The 24,891-nt window shown below is 34.2% G+C and overlaps 2 protein-coding genes across 2 annotated transcripts in view; one reads left to right on the top strand and one right to left on the bottom strand.

Annotated features, from left to right (window-relative positions):
- LOC113396578 (N-alpha-acetyltransferase 15, NatA auxiliary subunit) overlaps positions 1 to 24,891 on the bottom strand; it is a 95,198-nt gene that overhangs the window by 65,463 nt on the left and 4,844 nt on the right. Inside the window, exons 8-10 of the mRNA XM_026634571.2 lie at positions 23,070 to 23,226; positions 22,768 to 22,892; positions 22,351 to 22,564 (exon numbers count right to left, since the gene is read on the bottom strand). Of these exons, the coding sequence (XP_026490356.1) occupies positions 22,351 to 22,564; positions 22,768 to 22,892; positions 23,070 to 23,226 (496 nt within the window). The remainder of the gene's footprint in view (positions 1 to 22,350; positions 22,565 to 22,767; positions 22,893 to 23,069; positions 23,227 to 24,891) is intronic.
- On the top strand, positions 9,098 to 20,356 carry LOC113396577 (adhesive plaque matrix protein). The gene is made up of 2 exons (XM_026634569.2): positions 9,098 to 9,350; positions 16,587 to 20,356. The coding sequence occupies exon 2, from the start codon at positions 16,587 to 16,589 to the stop codon at positions 19,890 to 19,892; it is 3,306 nt and encodes a 1,101-aa protein (XP_026490354.2). The 5' UTR covers positions 9,098 to 9,350; the 3' UTR covers positions 19,893 to 20,356.

Below are 24,891 nucleotides of genomic sequence, written 5' to 3'. Positions count from 1 at the left end.
TTTTACCTTCCTAATTAGCATACGGCCGCGTCGGCGCCCGCATATTAGATGATTGACGTAGATACAAAAAACATCTGATTATAATAACCATCGTCGAACCACTATCTGCAATATATTTAATTCGATTGTATCTCGTTTCGCACGAGACTACGTTACCATTTGAATTTAGTTGTTATATAGTTACATTAATCTGAGTACGGTTCATGGCCGTTTTATTAATTAAGTAAATTTTTTTTTATTAATTTAAATGTGGTTATATTAGGTATATAGTTCAAAGTTTAATTTATGTATTTATAATTATCGGTCGGAGGTATATTTAAAATATTTTTCCGTTATAAATAAATATGTTTGAATAATTTTTACATGTTCGATTTGATTGAGGCGAGTTAATTATGCATGAAATATTTATAAAATATTATAATACAATTTAGCATTCGCAAGTAACGTCAAAAGGCACGTGATTTCGATAAATATTAGAAAATAAAACTCCTTGAGGAAAATATATTTACAGTCATATAAGGCCATAGCTATAGCTTTTTATTTCTATGAAATATGCCTGCAGATTGAAGGATATTGCAGACTTTTATAGTAGTACCAGATCGTTGTGTGTTACAAAACAGTAGGTATAGATATAATATTACATATGTACGTACGTTTCACTATCGTAGACACAACAGGTGTCTAGAGAATATAGAAATAACTTGTCGATCGTCGATTTTCTTTTCTACTTCATAAATAATACATTTCAAAACTTATCGCAACACCCACAAACATACTAACTCGATTCTATCAATCGTTAAAAACGAACGATATAATTAACACTCGTATCCGCCACTTTCAAATCAACGGGATACGATAGAATATATCACTTTCGTTTGCTGTAGAGACCATTGAAGCTATTCGAAGTGTGATAAATAAATTGTAGTCTCGTAAATGGAGCGGAGATTGTAATAGGTCCCTTTCGATTGGAAGTTCTAACTTTTCTATGTCTATCTACTTTCTATATATCAAAGACAGACCGCAGGAACTCGCTTTAGTAGTTTATATTACATAATATCCCTTTATACATGTTTCAATCAAACACAGACCAACGATCTATTTCGTCTTGTCACAACTGAATTATATCAACGCGACTAATATAATCGATTTATCATTTATTATATTAAGATGAATAGTAATGATAAAATCATAAGATTAGCTTATTATTTTGGGATGATATTGATTTGGAGATCAGATCATTATATTGTTAAAAAAAATTGGCACAGGGTTTACAGTTTACGATTTGACTGTATTTTTTATTGTATTATTTGCTTTTTATATCTGTTTTATTATGAAAAGATAACTTAATTGTTAATATACTTTATTGTACACCACAAACATAAAAAAAAAAGAAATCTTAGAACTAAAAATATATACAGAGTTTTTGGTAATTCGACGTATTCCAGTTAGGTTAGGTTAGGTTAGTGATGGGGTGACTTTTTGCGATAATTTTAACCTTCATTTGCACAATACAAGTTGCTTTTTAGCTTTTTTCAAAATAAGTCAAAAAGGCAACTTCTAAAATAAAAAAAAAAGACGTTTTGTTTTAAATCTCATATTTTCTTCTGAATTATAAAAACGATTAAACACTGGTTATTTATCAATATTAAACAAAATATTTAAAAAATATGCAGGTTCCAACGAAGACGTATAGGAACCCATTTGAGTCTTCAACGATATTCGGAGACATGGTCATATTTTCGAAGGCAAAATATGAATCGAATAGCAATCTTTTGAAGTCGCTCAAGCTTATTCAGCTGGTCCTCAGTCAGATCATAATCATAAGTCAATGAATCGCATATAAAGGAAATGTGTTGCAAAGGTATCCGTTGCTTCATATTTCTGTTCTGATTTATTTAAATTTTTCAGCCTCCGAGCCAACTAATCGGCAGACATAGTAATTAACATAAACAATGAAATAACCTTAAAAAAAATATTCAACAATTTCACTGGATTTATTATAAATTTTAATATGCATTCTATAAAGCTGTGATCGCAAATTGTAGGTCAACAACAATACGCGCAATCTAAGCAGTCCGGCTTGGAGTCCACCGAGACATTCGTCAATTTATAGCAGTTGCGATTACCAACTATTTTCTTAATTAAAACTGTAGGTACTTTAGCCCGACTCCTCCTACTTTTATTCCTTAAAGTATATCTACAGAGTCAATCGTGACTTATTTACATCCTGCCATATTAAACAAACGTTCACTTACAACAGCGAAAGCAGAAATGTATAAAATGCAGTCCGAGTTGATAAGGCTGTTTATTTACGGTAACAAAGTCGGCTCGCAACAGGCAGATTACAAATAACACTACGTACATATAAACCTACATGTTTCATTAACGCTACATTGAATCCGCGTACATCCCACCGATTTAGAGATAAAGCTTAACCACATACCACGATAAACTGACATACAAAACAATATACTCATAATAAATACAAGTGACAATTATAAATGAGTGTAATAAATTAACTGAAAAAAATAATTATTTTTATAATATTTCCAATGTTATCATTAACAGAACTAGATAAAAAAAATAACAGGAAACAATCAAACGATAATCGACTAATTGTAATTTTACAACTTTAGGAAACGTTTGTGCAATTGATATATTAATATACAACAAACCTTCCAATTAAAGTCAAACGCTCACATTTTTAAAAGTAATAAAATATAACAAATCTTAATTATATTTATTTCAAAGTATTAAAAACGTCTTTACGTATAAATAAACATTGTTTACAACTGGCAACTTTGACTGTTTCTCATTTAACGCGACAGTTCGAAACTTGAAAGATTTAATTCAAATGTACTTCAAAGTCGTATTAAATAATTTGGATTTAATCAGAATGGTCTTAGGTAGGTGGCAGTCGGAGACGCAACGACGCAGGCTACCAATAAGAGTTCAGATTAAATAATAATTAATTATTAGTTAATTTGGATTTTATCAAGGTTTCAGTAACTCGAGTATAATCGATACAATAAAAAACATAAATTATTGGATAAACAATTAACGTATTCCTTACACGAGCTACGACACGACAAATTGCTCGCTATATCATTCCAAAAACAGTCAGTTGTCAGGTCAGTGTTTGATCGTTAATTTTGAAACTCGTTTTTATGTCGTCCATTTGATTAGGAAATCCCATAAAATCAAGTTCCCCGAGAAATTTCGGTGTGTCTTTAACTTACAACGCGATATCATTTATGAACGTCGGTAGTTAAATATACGGAGTAATTTAAAACGAAATCCGCAATCTCACCAGTACGACGACCTTGGCGTTAAGTTGAGCAAGGGCACCGCGGGATGACAACTGGAACTTGCTAAATTTATTTCAAAACTTAAAAATATCCTGCGTTATTTCTTGAGAAACATACTTACAGTAGATTTTACAAAGAGAATAAATTCTTCAAAACAAAAAGTGTCGTACTGGCTGTATTCACGGATCAGATCAGAAAGTATGTAGGTATTTGGCAAAGTTGGGATACTAACATTGGCATTATACATTATTTGCTAATTGAAGTATTTATCGAAACAATGCCAGTGTATAAACATAAGATTTAACGACAATCTTTTAACACCAAGTTTTAGTCCTGGCAAACTCAATTTATCCTTTTGCGAATAAGGTATTGCTACCATAATAAAATCCAACAGATACATTTAGCTTTACCAAATAATAATTTTAAATCCTTACAACTATAACAAAAAACAACAATAAAAAAATAAGGCATATTACTCAATAAAATATTATACGTATAACTGATAAAAAATCTTGGAGTAGTTTTTGTTGTTAAAACAACAGTGTTATGTTATAGTACCATGTACCATATTTTGATGTAGTAATATATTTATTTAATTGTATTTGATTAATATGAAGTACGGGAACTTTAAATTAAATTTGATCTTGTAAAATGCTAGCATTCAGAACTGTTTCGATACTTAAACGTATTATATTTTGATCGTACAAGCCTCGTGGGGTTAAAAGTTCCAGGTTTACGTAAAGAGTGTAATCGATTCTGAGTATATCTGGTCATGTCACGAAGTATAATAGCCAATAAATCTATCATATCATGCTAATCTATGAAGGAAAATGTCGTGAGAAAACCCGTACATTCGTGGCGATTGTAGGGCATGCGTTCCTGTCCACTTAAACACTCATGTTTACGTAATAATAATTAGTATTCATTGTTCGTTTTTATATCAAAGTCATGCGTAATTTAATGATAATGAATTAAAAGTCTGGTACGAATTCGAAATTATCAGTCAGTTAATTTATCAGCCGCCTAACTTTTTGCTTAAGTTTTTACAGTGTTAATGTTGCTAAAGACTTAATTATATAAACGTGCTGGTTTTTTGTTTGTAAATGGTTAAATATAAATATTCAAATTTTTGATTGATTAATATATTCATATTAGTTACTTTAAAATAAAATCATGCACCGAAAATAAACTAAATTTTAATTAAACAAAACACAAATTAAATGCTAATACTGTAATCAGTTATTTTGATAAATTATGTGTCATTAAAATATATATACACACATCATACAGTAACAAATACTATGGTTACTTGCTTAAAAGGGTTTCCATTCATCGTGAAGCGATAATTTATATTACATAAGAAAACAGAATCTGACTATGTTAATATTCACATCGAAGAAGTGCTAAGACCAATCTAATTAGAGCAAGGTCCTGAATTGCAACAGATCATGAGAAATGTCGGAAAGCATAGAACGATCAGACAATTCAATTGAAGGTATCATAATTTGCATAGTCGAGTCATTTTTCCTATTAATAAAAAAAAAAAATAGGTTGTTATTGAATTAATGCAACAAAATGGATGTGTTCAATGTATACATATATAATGATAATTTTCCATTAAATTACTTACAAGTTTGTGTTTGCAACTGTTGTGTTGTTTGTAATTCTTCAGAAAGTTACCAACAATTATGCAATTTTGTATAAGATTTTATTGACAACTTAAGATTATAATAGAGACTTGTCACTGAAACATATGGACGGTACCAGTTGACGTTACTAATATTGTTGTGCAATTAACATATATATACCCACAAAAACATATACTATTAATAAACAGATGACATATTTATATTTCTAATAATGAAGTACTTTTTAATGAACTGAATTAATTTGTGATTAAAAAGAATACGAAAATTATACGTTACATAGGACTTAGTTGATACATTGTAATTTTATTGAAATAATATCAATCAATACATTTGAATTATCCTTATTTTTGTTTACACTCAAATAACTTTCATCGCTCAAAACTTCAAGGTCACAATGTTGTTTCCTTATCCTGCATCTCTAACAATTATTTCTAATAAGTAAAAAAAAAGAACAAAACAATGATGGAAGACAAAAATCCGTACCCCGAACCAGTTATCGAAACAAGTACAAAACATTGGAATCTTATGAATCTCGCGACGCTTCGACGCCGAGATTCTGTCACAGAAACAAAAAAACCAAAGTCCGTTTTAAAAATTAATAGTGGGACCGTCGTAAATCTGGCAGACGTCAAGGAATAATTTGGAAAGGAGTCGCCATTAATTAATTTAAATAAAATTCTGATCTATATAAATAAAATATATATCAAACAGTCAGATTGATAGTTTTATAAATATCAATGAACGGTCCAGATATAACCTTGACATTTAAATAGTTTACCTACGAGTATAAAATACGGAAAATATTTTGATAATTTAAACTAGAAATTTCTATGGAAAAGTCGAACGTTTAGATATTAATTTATGAGAAATAGCCACAGAACTTAATCAAGGAAAACCGCACGCAATTATATGTACCGTTTATTATAAGACATCTCATTTTATAAACACTAGCAGAGACAATGTTTATCGACCGATATTTTGATATACGGACGGCGCCAAGAAAACGGCCATTACATCTAGAATTATGTTCTTTAAAATAATATTAGCTAATTTAGCCATTCGATTAATTCAGGCGACGACCTTGTCGATTTTAAATGATCGATTCTATATTTAAAATTACATGCGAATCTTTTACACAATATTTACAAATAACTCAATAGGTAAATAGACTTAGAAATAATTTAAAAAAATATGTATATAATTACGGTATTCAATATGATTATCGTCACCTTATTACAACATAAATAAAACTTATAACGAAGAGATTAATTATAGTTCGAAGTTAATTTAATTTTTGAGTGGTGATTTTTTTTGTATTAATTCAACATTTATTGCTACTAAATAGTTTTTGTTCTAGTTTTTCTATAAGTAAGCTGAGATTAAAATATTGGTTCAAGTGATAAATAATCAGTAAAGATCGATAACAGTCAAAAGGATGAAGTGTCAGACAGGTACCATCAACATTTTCAGTGTCTATTTTATTAAGAAAGCTCAGGAATTCTCGCGGTCGTTTGATTTAAATGTAAGATAAAATTCGTAAACAAAGGAAAAATACTATAATAAATATAAAAAAACGTTATGAATTTAAAATTACATAATTCAAGCGGTCAGACGACGCGGGCGAGACGCGCCGGTCGCATCCGGCCCACTCTGCGGCGCCGGCGCTGGCATTCCGCGACCCTTGCGAATATACGACGAAACTTATTTATCATTTCGATACACATTGTAAATATGTCAAACTTATTTTTTATCGTACGAAAGTTTTACTTCATTATTAAATAAACATAAAAATATATTACAATGAATACTCTTGGTTAATCTTTTTTTTTTTTATAGTGCTATGTTCAATGGTGTAAAGCCTGCTTACTAGTAGCTAAGCCAAAATAATCAAGGCGTAACATTTTGATATGAGGAGGGCAAATAACATATTAAATAAATCGAACACAACATAGGTACCAAATGAATTATATAGTTTTATGTCATGCAAGCTAGCAGCGATTTTCTTAATTAATTCTTCGTCGTTTTTTTTAAATTAATTTCGTATCAATAAAATATACACAAAGTAGTGTAGCGAAGTTTGAATTACAAAATATTCTAAATGAACTAAGCGCCTCCATGTCGTGGAATGTAGCTGCATAAATAATATTGCCAAATCTTACAGATTTTTACTCAAACCCAATAAAGAGTACCGCTGCGCGAAACGATTCAAATTTATTTATATTTTATATTTCTTACATAAAAAAAATATCGTGACGATGACTTTAGATTTTTCAACAACATGGCCGTGATACTCATATCATTTCTAGCCGAACGATTCTAACAGTCAGCCGAACAATTATCAGCCAGATTGAGTTATTCTAGTCAAATAGGATTATAGCAGAAGTTAAGACGCGATAGGATGCTACTCTGCGGACGGTACACGCAAAATAATAAAACTGTAAACTCTAGAATATTATAAAAATAAATATATAAAGTTATTAATAATGACTATGAAGTTTTATATTTATAGCATTAAAACTGTTATTTGTTTAGATAATCAAAGTGAAAGCACGTAATAAAAAATACCACGTATTCCTTCCTTTAACAGACGCTTATTAAACCATTACTAACGAAAATCATACTAACTATTAAGCTGAAGAGGCTTCGAAAAGAAATATTATGTTTTTTATATATACATAATTATATATCATAAACACACCGTAATATAAAAACCACAACTTGTTCGGCGAACTTAACAATTATAAATATTCTACAAACGAGATGCAAAAAAAAGATCCGGGATGCCACTCGTAGAAATAATATGATTAAATACCAATCGCAGTGGAAAAATAAAGAATTTAGGATTTAAGTTAACACACCACTACATTGAGTCGCCGAGCAACAGTAAAAGATATAACTTTTAAGGATTACTAAAATTTAAACAAAAAATCTTATCCTTTTCAACATTTTTGTTTTACCTACAAACATTTTTTAGTATTATTATTTAAAATTTTCGATTCTTGGAAAATAATAATATTAATGGTTCACCATTTTATTTTAATTATATATTTTATAATCATTGTATGTAAAATGAAACAAACTACCGGTTATATTAATTTAACAATAATCATTTCACAATACGTATCCCAGAATAGTTTTAAAACATCGTTACGGCTTCATCTCAATATGATTTTTACATTTTAATGTTGAATTAATTAAATTTAAGTGCAATAAAAAACTATAAGTTCAAAAATGTAATACAATTAAAAAATCTATTTGAACTACATTATGAATTATTTACAACCGTCTTGTAAATAATAATAAGGATATATTATTCTATAAATATAACATTGCTATGTTTTCGATGGACGGTCAGCTTGCCTCTCGGTCCCGTTCTCATCCGGCGACCTTCCGAGGACGCGCCGATGTCGATGACACTATGATTAGGACGTTCGCTCACCAAAAGCTTTTTCGAAATTAATTAATATTTTCAATGAATATAGACGTATGTTATGAATAAATATGTTTAGCAGTATAAAAATATAGTAGATACTGTCGTCAGCAACTTTAATCGAAAACACACCGTGAAAAATAGTTTTAGTTTATTGAAATTAGTTTATAAGTAATATTGTTTTTAATACCTCTTAATAGTTGCTTTACTGTATCTTATATCTACGAAAATGCCCTTATGTTTTAAAGGTTAATCGTGATTTATGAAATCAAGCAAGAAAACTTACGACATATCGAAAAATATCAAATGACGTTTTCATTTGATATTTTACTTACAATTAATACATCAATGATAAATTTCTAACGTTGACAAAACTTGTAAATTTTCACACTAATTAAGGAATTAATTAACGGCTTCAAACCGAACGCAACTTTAAATACTTGTCATAATTTAAAATTACATCAGTAGTTTGAGTAAAAGGAATACACACACGGATCTATATAAATATCAAAAATGTATGTACTCAGGTACTAACATTCTTACATATTTAATAGCTATCGGTAAATAATGTGGTATTTTCGTGGGATGAACAAAACTCGACCCATCATAACTATATGTATTAAATTGGATGCATGGCGCGGCGTAGTGTGTGTCACATTGTGTGTTAGTGTGCGTGCAATGCGCACGCGCTTACACCGGCGTATTTACGCGCGCGCCCCTACCACTGCCGCCACTCATGCGCTGCGCGACCTGCTGAACACACGCGCACCCCACCACAGCCTGTGACCCTGCGACTCTGCGACACAACGAGACAGCTAAAACAACCCATTTGCTTATACTATGTGCCAGTGACTGAACGCCAGTGATTTAAGTGAAGTGACATTACCACTACCCTCGTGATATGTGCTGAAGAGTGTACATCAAGTGATTTTTCAGTCGCAGCCTCTACCGTTAACAGTAAATGTAAGATTAATATATTTTTTACAAAAAGCTAGTACAAGTACGTATATAGGTGTTCGACCTAGATCTCACGGGGTATATACCGACGCCGGACTGACAATAACTCCAGAAACAATGCTGTACTGTCGTGACATAAATATTAAATTTAAATTTCGCAGCTAGCCCAAAGCATGAGATTCAATGACGGCCGCGTATAAAGAAACACCTGTGAGAAAAAGTAAACAAAAGCATTTCAATGAATTGTTACGTGTGTAGTTAAATATTCTGTGAACGAACATTAGTACAGGAATATTATTTCGAATAAATAAAACGTGATATTCAGATTAAATATAATATACCGGTATATTATCTCGTAAGACTTGTTATGATCCACTAGTACTAGAGAAATCGGCCCACGCGGCATTAATACTGATGTCATAAAATAAAGGACTTCGAATGAAAAATTAACTCACTGTAATCATTCTATTTCGAAACGTGTTATTCACAACCGAATGTATCATTAAATAAACACGACCAACTTAATAAATTCGCGACGTAAGCATCTTATTCAAATAATAAGGCAAAACAGGGGAATACCACTAAATAACTTCCGATGACACTCACGGAATACATAATTAAAATAAATATCGTGTGATAAATAAAAAAATATGCTCTCAACAAATTTGAAGCATCCGCGTAACGGGAATTCGAAAACACGACAAGACGCCTGAGAAATACTAATTTGACGTATCTTCAATTATTACGTGACTACACACTTAATTCAGCCAATGCCTGTGACGATGTCATTTAAATAATCCAATACCATTTAAAATATAATTTATCAAACCTATCAAACAAAATCTCTAAAAAAAAATTCAATACTTTAGAAAATAATATTACGAATAACTAAAACTTTATTAAATCATATAAATATTTACATCGATTAAAAAATACGGCAATTACATTCAATGAAGTAGCATTAATAAAGGTACATCGATAAACAAACGAGATGAAAGTAGCACGGGCCATGAAAGTGTACCGAGTTATATCAGTGCAGATATGATGACATAATACCGTTAATAATTGACACATACTGTTTCGAACACGTTAATGCCGACAGTGGAAACGATTCAGATTAGTCAAGCTACAAGTGAAGGAAGTGTTGCCATTCGATATATCGATAATGATTTTCCGAATCAAATCCTAAATCGTGTCAAAATAACAATATTTACGAAAGCGGATGCTGGAAGCGAACGTGAATATTATCGTTCTGATATCTCAGAAGCTAACGATTTAAATAGTGATATTACCAATGCGTAAAAAGATTTAATCGCTACTGTCAAACTAAATAACAACCTTGTCGAGATTGATAAATGTGATTGCTTTTAATACAGTAATTCTGACAAACAGAATATTATTAATTGAAATCAAGACATCGACTATAAATAATTATAAAGTATAGTAAATAATTAGACCAAAATTGTTCCCATTAATATAAAATAAACCCGAAAACGAATTACAAAGGAACAAAGGATAAATCTAGTCACAGAAAAATTCAATGTTACATTTATTCACCTTCTATTGAAACTTTGAAGGCTACCATCAAATGCCATTAGCTGTGAAACCAGTTTTATAGTATACCGTTCCGAGCTAAAATAAGATTGGCATTAAGAAAAGTGTACACGGCTATGTCGGCTATGTCGCATAACCGACTACGGTACTACGTGCACGATGACACAACAATCACCTGCTAGGGCTAACATATCGGACAGCCCTATCATGGTCCCTGTCTAGACGGTCGCATACTATGAATCAGGATACAAAGCTGACACGTCATTCCGAATAAGCTAATTTTAACCTCTTCAATACTATTAAAACACAAATGACATCATTTAAGTTCATAATTATTATATATTTGTCTAAAACGTTCGGCTAATTACAACTGACAATGGTTATCAACCGAGCGTGCAATGTTTATGTTCTCGTGCAAATTATTAAACATTTGAATCTATAATAATAAAGTCAGTGTATACAAATCAACGATTACGTCACCTCTCATGTACGTTTGTATAAAAAACGAATCCGGCTTATACGTCGTGATGAGCATTTTATCACGATATTAAACTATATATACCAAGAAGTGTTAAGAAAACAATGTGTACGAATCTTATATTTTGTAGTGTAACAATGTCTCGTTCGCAACGGGTTTACGAGTCGTTAGGTACCGAAATCGACTGTCGCGAAACATCAAATGAACGAATAAAAATATACCACCTTGAGAATAATTAGCTCAAGTTACGATCAGATAATTATAAAGCGTTCGGAATAATTATTCGAAATTACAAAATTCGCATTTAAATATGCAGCTTTCCTTGCACGACGAGCGAAGGACTCGGGCGCAATCTAAGGTTGCCTATTATCCGCCACGCTCCGAAAATCATCAAAAGGTAGCGCCCACGGCGGCGGAAAAATTTTGAAACTCATTACACAAGCAACTCATATTAAACAATATAAAACTAATAGTCTTTATCTATCTAAAATCAACTAATTGCTATTTACTCCATAGCGCTTCCCCTGTCCATCCGATTGAAACTATCTCGATAAAACTACTTGTACTTACGTGCACCTTGCATACGTAACTATTCTTACCTGCAACAAAAAATAATAAGGTTAATTGATTATATAAGAAATAAAGTACGTTTAAATATTTAAGCGTAATTGAGACTCGTCAAGAAGGCACGTCTGCGTCATTCAATTTACAAAGCTCATTTTAAATTATGTGAAAAATACGAAAATTTTCGATGTCGTAACCGCAATTACTAGGCAAACGACATGAGAGTAAACAACTTAGTATTACATAGAAGATTACACGCAATAACTAATGTGTCCACAGAGGAATTACGAAACAAAGAATCAAGAAAGTCGCAAACTAACAAAAGAAAAGAAAGCGCACACCCATTACAAGAGGTACCGCTTCGAAATACATAGTCATAGCCATTTTCATAATAAAACACATATAATGTAGAATCTTAATGTCATCTTAAAATAGCAGGAAGTCTATATATGGAAAACTTTTATGGAAATGTCTTTTACTCCATAATTTCTTATCTTAGACAATTGACTGTTATGCTTTTAAAAAAGTTCTAAATACATGGTTAAAAAAATTTTTAAGCTAGAGACCTCTTTGTAACCCATTTTAAAACGTCAATAATAATGTATTTTGCTAAATGGTACAATATTTCACATTTCGATTAGAACCTACATTATCCTTATGTTAGAAATAGAAGTATTCAATAACGATTTTTACTTATTAGGCATGCAGCCGCGAAATGCTTGCACAATTCCGATATTAACCTTGTAAGTTTCAAATATAGCGTAGGTATTATAAATCATAAATCCACCAACAATGAAACGCATGACAGGAACATAGACAAACTTCGAAATACTTAGCTACTCGGCCCCGAGGCGGCGCGTGCGCACTCACAACTGTATTACCGCCGGTCACGACTATGAACCGGAGCAGTTTTTTGTAAAATGACCTTAACGCGCCGTTTAAAAATGGAGAAGTTGACATTACAAAATAAAAAAAATGTTCAAATCGAAAACACTTTACAAACTGACAAACTATAATAAATTATATTTTTTTATAATAAAACATCGAAATATATGGACGCAATATTAACATTGCTAAACTCGATAAAATACTTAAATACAATAAACATTGGTACAACGTATTCGTAGGCACTGAGACACACTATATAAAACTTAATAACAAGTCGCTCCGTGAAAAATTCTCACATTAAAAACGCAAGGTTACGAGATAAGACTCTTAATTTCGGAATTATCTTTACATCTTGCAGTATTATAGAAGACTAGTTGCAGCCCGCGGCTTCCCCCGTTTATGCGGGTTGCTGGTGTTAGATAAATAGAAAAAAAAAATGTATTTCATTCAGATCCGCCCCACCGTTCTGACTATATTGAGTAACAAACATCCCTCCATCCATCCAAATTTTGCATTTAAAGTATTACTAAGATGACAGAATGTACGAGTTTGTTTTTGAAGGCGCAACAAACTATTCCAAGCGAGTTGTCAAGAAGGCTTCACCTTGACCGAACACTAACGATTATAGAACGAGCCCCGACGTTTCTTTGAGATTTGTCGATATCGAGATACACAATTAAAACACAAGAAATCAAACGTGAAAGATACAAATATTTTATAGAAGCATATTTTATATAAAAAAAAAAAACAAGATCTTTGGCGAAACGAAAGATATTTACGATTTTGTTTCAATAAAAAAGGCAAAACTGTTTATCAGCGACGTAATTATTCTTTACCTTTATATTATTACAGTCAATAAGAACAGGCACGCGCTAGATAATTATGCATCATTAGAGCTGCCAATACAAGCACACCTAGAAGTTAACAATGGATTGCTTTGTGCTCTGGAAATTATTGTAAAAACATTTCTATAAAAACAATAATACAATAATTTAAATTAAATGTATATATCATTAAAACGGAAATAATTAGTAGATCTTACGAAAATCACATTGAACGGACAAAAACCAATTAAGATTATGTAAGATAATTTCTTGTAAGAATTCCGTAAATGCTGGCAAAACAGATTTCATACCGTAAATGTCTCCCTATTAAAAGATTATCAGGAAATATTCTTAGAATTTTTTTTTAGGTGGTGTATAGTTAAACAATACTGTGTCTTCTTCTTTCGAATGTCAAATCTATGATGAGAGAAAGAGATAAATTAATGTTTATCTAATCGCCCGTTAATCAACGTTTATAAGTAACCGATTACTATGATTATCATCTTGACACGTGCCAAAACTGCGGCAAGAAAATGAATTCAACTTGCTTGAATTTCGACACATGAATTAGCCTCTCAAATTTCAATATACCCACCCAATGGCAATATATTTATCACATTTTTTATTACCACAATATAATTTTCAAAGGAAATATAAACTTTTTAATGTTTTAAATCATGTAATGTACTAAAAAGATTACAACAAAAACTGTCCTAGGTGTTACGAAATATATATATAGTTACTTAGTTATTTCGAAATGTCAGTGCAATTAAGTTATAACAAGCGTAGCCGGGGGCAACTACAGCAATAAATAGGCGGCAAAAGTTCCTTATGAGACATTTGAAAACAGTTCGTATACGTATAGTCTAATATGTGGGTTATTCTGTTCCGCAAACTCAAGGCGACCAATATGCAATTACAGGCTAGCTATAAGTTAAATGTTGAAGGCTAGATATAGATAATTACGTAAATTGCCACTCGGAACGTCTATCGAATATCGTATTTGATGTAAAATGCCTAGATCCTGTTATGAATACAGGGACATATCAAAGTACTTTAAATTATAAGCTGTAATGTATAGAAAATAAAGAGCAATGCAGAGTATTGTTTTAAAGTTCAATTGATATTTTAGAAATTGTTATAAAACGGTGAAAATTCAATCAGCATAATCTTAAGGTCCGCTGACAAACAAAGGCGATGGAAAGTTGTCTGATTGATTTTGTCGAGCGCTGAATACAAATCATCGGCAATGATACAAGTTTCTCAACGTTGTTACAGCGACTGGAATTAAGAAAGCCTGCTTGTGTATCTTACACGATACATTACATATTCATGTAGCGGAAATGAAAATTGGTTAATTTTAGTAAATTGTAGTAATTTATTGTATATGAAACTGTGTGATTAGCGTTATAGATATATCCGTTTGAGTTTTCACCCACATATATACCTAAAAACGGGTCATTTAAATTTTTTTTTTAAATCACGATTTTTAGTGTCCTCAAAAATAGCAAGCACCTTGCGTGCCAAGGTCACGCGTTTTTCATCGATACCATCGGTCATGTTAAATAATTACGTGTTCTTTACATTTAATAAAGTCTAAGTGTATTTTTTTTTAAATACAAATCGACTTGAGGAAAGATGTTAATATTTACAAGGAACAATTGCATGTTTTTCGAAGGTTAACTAGTGATACAAACGAAAGGATACATTCAAGATGATCCCCGCAAATGTCAAACTTTATAAAACATTTACTTTGAACTTTGCAACTTACTGCTGGTTATTGCAATATTGAAATTCCTCCGTTAATTCAATGATGTAAATGTACTGTTGTACATTATTTAAATCGATATATCAACACATCATTATTTAATCAAACGAAGGTTGTTTTATTTACATTGATATGACTCAGATACATAAGAAGCCGGTACTAAAGTTTTCATTTCGATCGCACATCGATAAATTCTGTAAGAATCCGGAATCCGATGAGTCGAATGACTATAACCATTTACATATATTTAATCTACAATGGAAAGTAAAAAATAACTTACAAATAAATAACAAAGGTCACGATAACCCACTGAGATTCAATATCGATGGCATTGAATACGATCGAATATAATTAAAATATCTATAGTGTTTCGCAAGGCACGGGCCATTGGACTGAGCGTATTCTGGTCCATATTTTGTCATACTCATTGACAAACAAGTGTCTCGTATCGAAAGTAAAATGAAATTAGGTGAGCACCTTTCACATGGCCCTAGACACACCCTAAAGACCTCGTGAAATACCAATCCTTAAATATTTTGTTGTCTGAATTAGTATTTACTACGGGGATTGACTTTTATAAAAAACAAGCTTTAGCTTCAAAAAACCATAAAAACTGTTTATGTTTTTCGGGAATGTAGGCAAAATTTATAATTTGTTACACATTATTCTATCGAGCATTTCAAAATGTTTTCATTCCGTTACCGATTTCAACTAACAAGCAAGTCGTACAACCTCAAACTAATTTAACGTTACATGCAGAAACAATAGAATGGCCGATTAAGTAATTTAGCCTTAAATTAAAACATGACAGTCGATTTTGTCGCAGGCCCCGCGGCCTTCCTGCCTCGTGGTGATTATTCGCTAATTTCCAAATTAAACGCTTGATTCTCAATGCCAGCTAGCTCGGAGGTGGTCACTTCGTACGAATTAATAAAAGGCGGGTGGTTGCGCGCGGCTCGCCAGTTCTTTAACCACTGTCCGAACGTTTTATTTCAAGTTCCTTTCACTTCGTGCGCTCATGCTCATGACCGACAAAAGAGTATATCGAAGTAACAAAGACATAATCGCTATCTGAGATGAGTTCATTATCTGTGCATGTGTTAGATAGTTAATAAAAGTGTCGAGTGTGCAATAAAACTAAGAAGTGATGTTTTCTAAACTTTCAGATGGTGAGAGGGGCGACGTCAGTGCTTACGCTAGCGCTGGCATGGGCGTGCATCGTTCACGCTAGCGTCCTTGTGCCCACCTACGTGTTGCCGCCCGACTCGTTCGTGCGCGATCAACGCTCCCTCGGCCCACGACCCGACAGCGACCCCGCTGAGTCCCAGCGGATGATCAAACGTTTAATAGGGGGACATATGAAAATTAAATCCGAAAGAGAATATGGAAAATCCAAAAATTCTATCAACTTGGACTCAAAAAGTGAAAGTGGTAAATTTGCAGGAGTTATTGTGCCAGAATTGTCGGGCGGGACCGTAGGATGGAATCAAGGTATCTGGGATGACGGCATGCTCATGTCAAGCGCCGGCGAAGGAAAGGGTGACACGGGAAAAATGAAAGAGGACGACGAGGACAAAAAGACGTTATCGGATCAGGTGGCCGAAGGAAAATATGGCTTGATACAAAATGAGATATTTTCGAAAGCTCCTAAGCGCCCAGGAATTTTGAGTTACGAACCTAACTCAGAAACTCGGTCTAAAGATAATCTGCAGAGCCTTGGAGGTCTTAAAAAAGATGAAATATGGCTTGCAGAAGATCATTTATTAGTTTTAAAGGGAGGCTCATTCCCAGAACGTACAAAAGAAACTGAAAATAGACCTTGGCCACCAATCGATAGTTATGAGGCGCCTAGAAGGCAAGTAAAACTACCACAGAAACCTAAAGTACCACCGCCCTTTCCAGTTCGACTCTCCGACGACGGACCGCTTATCTTCCTTACACCGAACGGCAGTATCCCTGCGCCCATTTTCCCACCCTTCCCTGCAGGAGAAGGCGAAGGCACTTTATCTTCTCCGCCATTCATTTACTCAGCGGGAGCGTCCTACGCCCCGAGTGATAATCAGAGAAACTCTACTTCCGGGGGAGCGCCGTTGCCAAGTCCTCCGTTCCCATTCCTACCCGGGAATGCGAGCGAAGGAGCATTCCCTTACTTCGCATCCATAAACGGCTCTTTTCCAGAAGGCTTTCCTCCGGGCGCAGCATTTCTACCACCACCCAGCAACCAAACAGACCTATACGACGAAGACGACCCTTCGATTTACTATCCGCCGCCATACAATTTTTCTTATCACACTGACTACAAGAGTAGTGTGCCGGCTGGACCTTTAGTACCTGGAATAATATTACCACCTCCACCTGATTTCTTTGCGCCTCTTGAAGAGAAACCAACTACAGATACTGTTAAGACAAGGCCTGCTATACCAACAAACACTAGATTGAAAACAACAACCAAACGACCTTCATCAGTACCCGTGGTATACAGAGGCAAATATAAAACACGACCGACGACACCGGAGTCGACAAAAATGACAGATATACCTACAACTCCAGAAACAGAAATTGTCACAACTCCAAAACAGAGAAAGCCGCAACGTGTTATACCAACACCAGTTAGAAATCCTGTCAGAGTTCAAAACCTTCCTGACGAAATAATAACAAAACCGAAAACTGAAAAACCAGTGTACAAAACACGGACAAAACTTACATCGAAACCTCTCTCGGTATCAGTATTTTACGACTATCCAGACCAGATTTATGATACAAAGACTCCAACAACTACTGAAAAACCTTACATTATTTACAAAATCCCACAAAAAGTATCGAATGATGTCGCTAAAGATATAACATCAACGTCGGTACCATTAAGATCATATTACACTCAAAATGACGAACCTACAACTAAATTGCAACCTGTGTATAACCGGAGGCCAAATGAAGATGCAATTGCTTCATTTTATTTCTTCGACGAGCAACCTAAAAGTTCTCCAACACCTGAAACCTACTTTGATGGAAGGAATTACTATAAAACTGTACCAAGTCAAACATCACAGATTCAAAATCAAAACTCGAATTCTCAATCTGGATTCTCTCCATCAGTAGACGTTGCATACGGGTCGATTGATCAAGCTGATGCTCTATTTTTATGGCCGCAAAAACAAGGTTCTCGAACACTCACACAAGAATATTTCAGCGTACAAAAACCTAGACCCCAGGTTTACGTACAACAAGTGAAACAGCGACCGGATCCGTTTTATCAACAAATAGCTGACATTCAACAAACCCTTGAGTTGTACACAACAAAGAGACCAAAAAGTCATTCACATAGGCCCCATGCTAATAAACAAAAACCGGTAACAGCCCAACCAGTATATCAATTCAGCTATGACACGAAACCTCGGCAAGAAAAATTAACCTTCAGAGCGCCAAAACTAGATCCCGAACCATTCAGGCCTATGGTCAGTTACAGCAAGCCATTTAATTTTGAAAACGAATTTAATGCTATTTCTCCTACCGTTTCACCTGGATACCATCAACAATACTTAATTGAAAATTTACAAGTTACAACAGAAAGCCCGACATCGTCAAGATATTATCCTAAAACTAAACCGAGAGATGAAGATTACGAAGACACGCTATATAACAAAGACATAGCTCCGAATAACAATATAAACCATATTCCAATCCAAACAGGTAAACCCAATCCACACATCAATAAGCACCCCAGTACTACACCTAACCCGATCAGTAACGGTTACTACACAAAGCAAGATGAAAAGTATTTTGATGATATAACCAAAAATTCCTTTGATGTTTTTGGCCAGAAATTAGAAGATGGAACTCATGATATTAATGGTCTAGCAGTTACACCTTCACTGGAAACTGTAAAAACACCTATTGATAACAACCTAAACCAGCAATACGCCTATGAAATCGTCGACTCGCAGAGTCCTAACGCACCATCGTTGTACAAAGATACACAAGTCAATGATCGGTTACCGCGTCCGAATGTTAATCCATACAGCGAATCGATACATCAAGGATCACCCAATGCTCCACTGGTTCAATCGCCAAAACCACCATCACTACTAGACGACACTTTAGTAAACGACAGATATCCTCGACCGGAGATAAATCCCGACAGCGAGTTCATACCAATACCAAATCCCGGCTACAGAAAAGCACAACAATACAGAGTACAAACGCAGGTACAACGGCCTCAGTATACTGGTGAACAGTATGACTTGAATAGGCCGTCGTTGGCCGGAGACACCGCCGTGAATTATAGGAGGCCCCTGCCGCCTGTAAATCCGAACGCTGAATGGATAGGTCCGGTAAACACGGCCGGCGAAGGAAGACCGGGCTCGTACGTGTCGTACAGACTGCCTGGAGAGGGCGCACACGTGTATTTCCTAACGCCGCAGGCTGCGCATGCTACCCGAGAGAGGTACAGATCACCCGGCTACGGACGGTGAAACCAAAGCTCTAGTCTGAACTAAAACAGCCGTCGAGATCGACGTATCGTGTAAATACAAAGCAAATGTGATGTTTAAGTGTCCTAAGTAGTATTAGAATTAAAAGACTAGCGGGACGGCCCGCTTTGCCATAATATTTAAGGCATTATCGAAATGCAGTGAGCCGCGTCTGTTGTTGTGAAACAAATGAACGCTGATTAGTTTATGAAAACTATTTATTAAATTATTGTTTAGTGTCTGTGGTGCAAGCTTAGCGTTAGGTAATTTATTAATGTATGTCAGTATTGAACTCATGAGATGTGATACTGTAGCGTGTGGGCATGTTGTGAGCGTTGTTACGGATGTAATGATGAATACAAATTGTTATTATATTTCACACTTATACTAAATAATAACAAGCAAATGTGATTTTGTACGTATTTTTAAACAAAAGATTAATTAAGAATAAAATTTTTAATAATAAATACACTTTGTTTATTTTAAGACCAATAAATAATTTAACATAATTCCTTTTCAATTTGCTTGATAAAATAATATGATAACTATTATTAATTATTATTCTTTTCAGAATATTTTTTCATACTTTTCTTTGTTATCATAATAACAACATTTATTATATGTCACTAATACTTTATACAAAATATTTCACAAAGTTTTTTTTTTCAAAACCCTAATAATTTAAATAGAAATAAATTTAAATATTATACAAAGTTTCAAAAATCTATATTATCTAGATCACAAACGCTGACGTTATTAAAAGTGATTCAAAATATTGCATAACTAACCACAATTAATTACTTGGCTATTAAGAAAACTAAAAGCAATTAAAAAAAAAGAAACTACCAATAAAATTTTATTAACTAACTTTTGAAATATAAATAGAAAATAGATAAACAGTGTGTAAAATTGGTACCTATTACAATTTTTCATACTGGTACAATGAGAAATCAAAAATAATAAATAGATATTTTTTAATATATAAATTGGAGTCTTGTTATATTTTTCACACAATTTATTAAAATAGTATGTAATAGATTAGATCGGAATGTATTCGCTTGAAAAGCTTTTTACGCAGTCACGTAGTGTGAGTGAGCCAATGTTATTAAAGACACGAAATACGTAACAACTGACCAAAGAATAAGATAGACGAACTGCATAGTCGGTTGGACTGATTATATAGCAAATAGCAAAGCAATAACCATATCGCGAGCTGTGTTTGCGAGTCGCGGCCGCGTCGCCTTATTGCGTCATGAAAATATTGTTAAACACAATAAGACAAAAAGTAAAAAAATTGACCTGACCGAATTCGGGCTTCGCGGCCAATCTCGTGGGTCCAGCCAACTGCGCAGGACATATTATAGTGCACTAGTGTGTGCGAAACACAGGTGCAATCACTATTCCCTCGCTCTCATAAACCAATGCGACGGCAAATCTGACACGACCGAAAAGAGTTCAGGAGCAGGCCTTACGTGCTATCGAAGGGACGGTAGTATACACACTTCCAAGTCCGGGATACTACAGATCATTTTTCGACTAGGAAACTCACTTGGTAGCACGTTTTTGTGCAAGCCCGTCTGGGTAGGTAACACCCACTCATCAGATATTCTACTACCAAACAACAGTTCACAGTATTTATATGTTCCGGTTAAGGATCCAGTTAAGGTTGAGTAAGCCAGTGTACTACAGGCACAAGGGACATAACATCTTGGTTCCCACGATTGGTGGCACATTGGCAATGTAACGAATGGCCACTTACAATCAGGTGACCCATATGCTCGTCCGCCAACCTATGCCTTAAAAAAACCTTTTATCGGTTCGACCTCGGATTCGAACCCAGGACGTCGAGATCTGTGGCCTTAAATCTTGCCACTAGAACAATGAGGCTGACATGTATTATTGAATGTCTTAAATTTTATGATATATCAAGGAGAAACTTTGTAAACTTTTTTACGTAAATAAATCTGAAGAGGAGATATTAAATTTGGCACAGTTAACGTTTATATGAAGAAGAGCAGAGAGCTAAGATTTTTATGTAATATATTTTTTATAAATAAATAAATAAAGACACATACACTGCCATACGTTTAACACACTCACACACATATATACATATTTAATATTAAAAAAATACAATTTACGTTCATATTACCATTGACGACCTACATTATATAAAATACAGATCATCCAACTCATACATCCTACCATACGTATACATTTGCAAACCGATAAAATAGTAATCGGATTTGTCGGGAGTATTTTTCATACACTGGCAACACTACGCAAACACCGACAATATTGTAATAATTATTCGACCGCCCCGCGTACTAACGCAAACAAAATGCTACATTTGACCACACTGGTTGTTCTACTTTGTCTAATCTACTCTTCGGCCGGGTATCGACTCAGGTGTTACTAGCCTATTCCAATCTAGGAGGAAATAAAGGTGTGTCCGACTGACCTGTGTCGGGCTCCTGCGTCTGCGGCACGTCCTGCAGCGGGTGCTGGTAGAGGCGCAGGTACACGCTGATGGCGACGCGCGCGCAGCGGAAGTAGAAGGGGTGCGAGCGCAGCACGTCCTCCAGCCGCAGCAGCCCCACGTACGAGCGCAGGGTCATCTTGCGCATGCAGTACGAGTGGAAGTCGAACTGGTCCTCGATTATTTCCGAGAAGTGCTGGCGGAAGAACGTTTACCACGTTTGACTAAACTCGCCCGAAACTTCATTCGTCATGTCGTGATTTGGATGGCCGAAACACTATCTCCTTGAGAAGAACGTGGAGACTGGTAGAATAGTGGTAGATGGAACATTCTGGTAGTGTCATATACATATATATCATTCATGTAGTCAATCGAATAATTTTTCCATTGATATCTTACCCTATCCACTTCATGTGCTTTCTTTAAAGCTTCACCCCACCGCTGCAAGCGCTGATAAGCAGCCGCTGCTTCTGTCTGGAACCACATGCACTGCATTTCGTTTAGGTTCTCTGTTGCTGGGACACCTGAAACATATATTTGCTTAGAACTCCTATACAATATAAATAAAACTATTTTTTTTTATAATAACTAATCAATTATCCTATTATTATAATAAAAACCCCTTGCACGACTCGTTTCCCCTAAATTTGGAGATAAAAAGACTCAAAGCTGGCATCCCCGGCGGGGCGCCGAGCGGCTACCTTCTCTGGTGAACTTGGCGCACATGTCCTCGGCGCGCTTGACGTGGCCGGCGCGCAGCATGTAGCGCGCGCACTTGCTGTTGACGTAGCGGTCCGCCGTGTCCATGGCCTGCGCCTCCTCCAGCCACTCGTACGCCGACACCGGGTCGCCGGCGTGCTGCCAACACCAACACCAACACGTTACATTACATGGCAACACTGACGTTCCAGCTTATTGTGGATTCTCTCCATTATTTGTTACGTCGCAAATTGTCTAAATTTATTAATTCTATAGAGTCGATGAGTATTGATAGCTTTCAATGTAATTTATTAAAAAATGTTAATGCATGATATACAACTAGAAACCTGACAGTTAAGAGGACAGTCCTTGCGGAACGCCTAAATAGCGCTTACTATTTTAAAAAATATCTTAAAACTGGAGCATTGATTATGGATGAAAAAAAACATTGATAATCTTAATAGATAGATCTCAAGTTTCACCGCATGATATTTATAAAATTTGTATCAATAACTCAGTAAATTCATCGTCAACATTACTCCAAACACTGAAATCGACCTTTTCTATTAACATTTTTTAAGCTATTTAGCTGCTCGTTTATACATGTATTTTTGGTTAAATGGGGACACAAAAGTGTAAATAATATGTTCACCGTGTTAAATTTCTATTATATCACACAATATTATAGTAATTTTTATTTAAATATTGCTTACTTTTTGGCATTCGTCGTCCATACTTTTTAGTATGGAGAAAATAATTTGACGGTTTTGACTTATTATTCGACATCGCTGTCAATAAATTTTCAGTCCCTCCCCAGAGCTCAAGGTGGGAGCATGTCAGTTTTTATTTCGAGCCGAGTCTTATAATTTCGCGAATCGTCTACGCACACATAGACAAGTTAGCATAAGGGTGGGGCGTGAGTGTCGTGGGATGCAATTGTTAATTTTTACTTTTCAAGATTTATCGACTATTAGTCAAGTCACATATTATCAAGTTAGTTCTTTGATAAATAAATATTTTTGTAATAATTAATAAAATGTTAACGATTTTAAATGGCTTTTTAATTACCCTGTATGAATTTACCCCATGGCGTACGAATTTACCGCATTTATTGTACGAACGTACCCCTACCATACCATACCAATACGTGGGGTACAGGAGTTTTTTGTAACAAACTATAATATATTTGTTACACTTAGGCACATAAACTAGGTAAATACGACAATTAATCACATAGTAAAAAAATAAAATCTGAAAAGTGTACGAAAGGTAACCACTTTCCCCTAATGTCGAATTAAAAGTACAAAATTGTAAGGATGAACATATTGAATACCTGAATGTAATGTAATTTTTGCACTATCTTGCTTATTTTTTCTCTTAATACGAAATTTAAAACAAACGCCAACTCATACCCATAACTAATGTCGTTTAGTTAGTCTGCTTAATTCCTTATTATTTAAATGCTTAATTAAAATAATGCAAAGTGCTAAGCAAAAACGGTTGATATACATTCCATTTTTTACTGATGCTATACTTAGTTAGTACCTTTCATGCCCAGATACCGTCAACGGGCCGCCCCCCTGATTTTTGTGTATTATAAAATAATTTTAATTGACTTGTTTAACCAAGAAGATTTATGTCTTTAGTTTTTAGTTAATTAAAAAAAAACTGATTAATATTTACCTCCATTATTTTTATTTATAAAATTTAAGTAAATGATTATTTAAAGTGTCTTAACGCCCTAATACGTTATACCTACCAACCTTAAAATATCCCGAAAATAATAATTATTTAGTTAGAGGAGAGCAGTAGAATCAATAAAAA

Source organism: Vanessa tameamea, chromosome 22 (genome assembly GCF_037043105.1).
Source record: "Vanessa tameamea isolate UH-Manoa-2023 chromosome 22, ilVanTame1 primary haplotype, whole genome shotgun sequence".
Taxonomy (NCBI): Eukaryota; Metazoa; Arthropoda; class Insecta; order Lepidoptera; family Nymphalidae; genus Vanessa; species Vanessa tameamea.
This window is presented reverse-complemented; position numbering and strand designations above follow the sequence as displayed.

Bases quoted from the DNA above. Each gene is read 5' to 3' on its own strand.
- LOC113396577 (XM_026634569.2), top strand. From the start codon at position 16,587: ATGGTGAGAGGGGCGACGTCAGTGCTTACGCTAGCGCTGGCATGGGCG.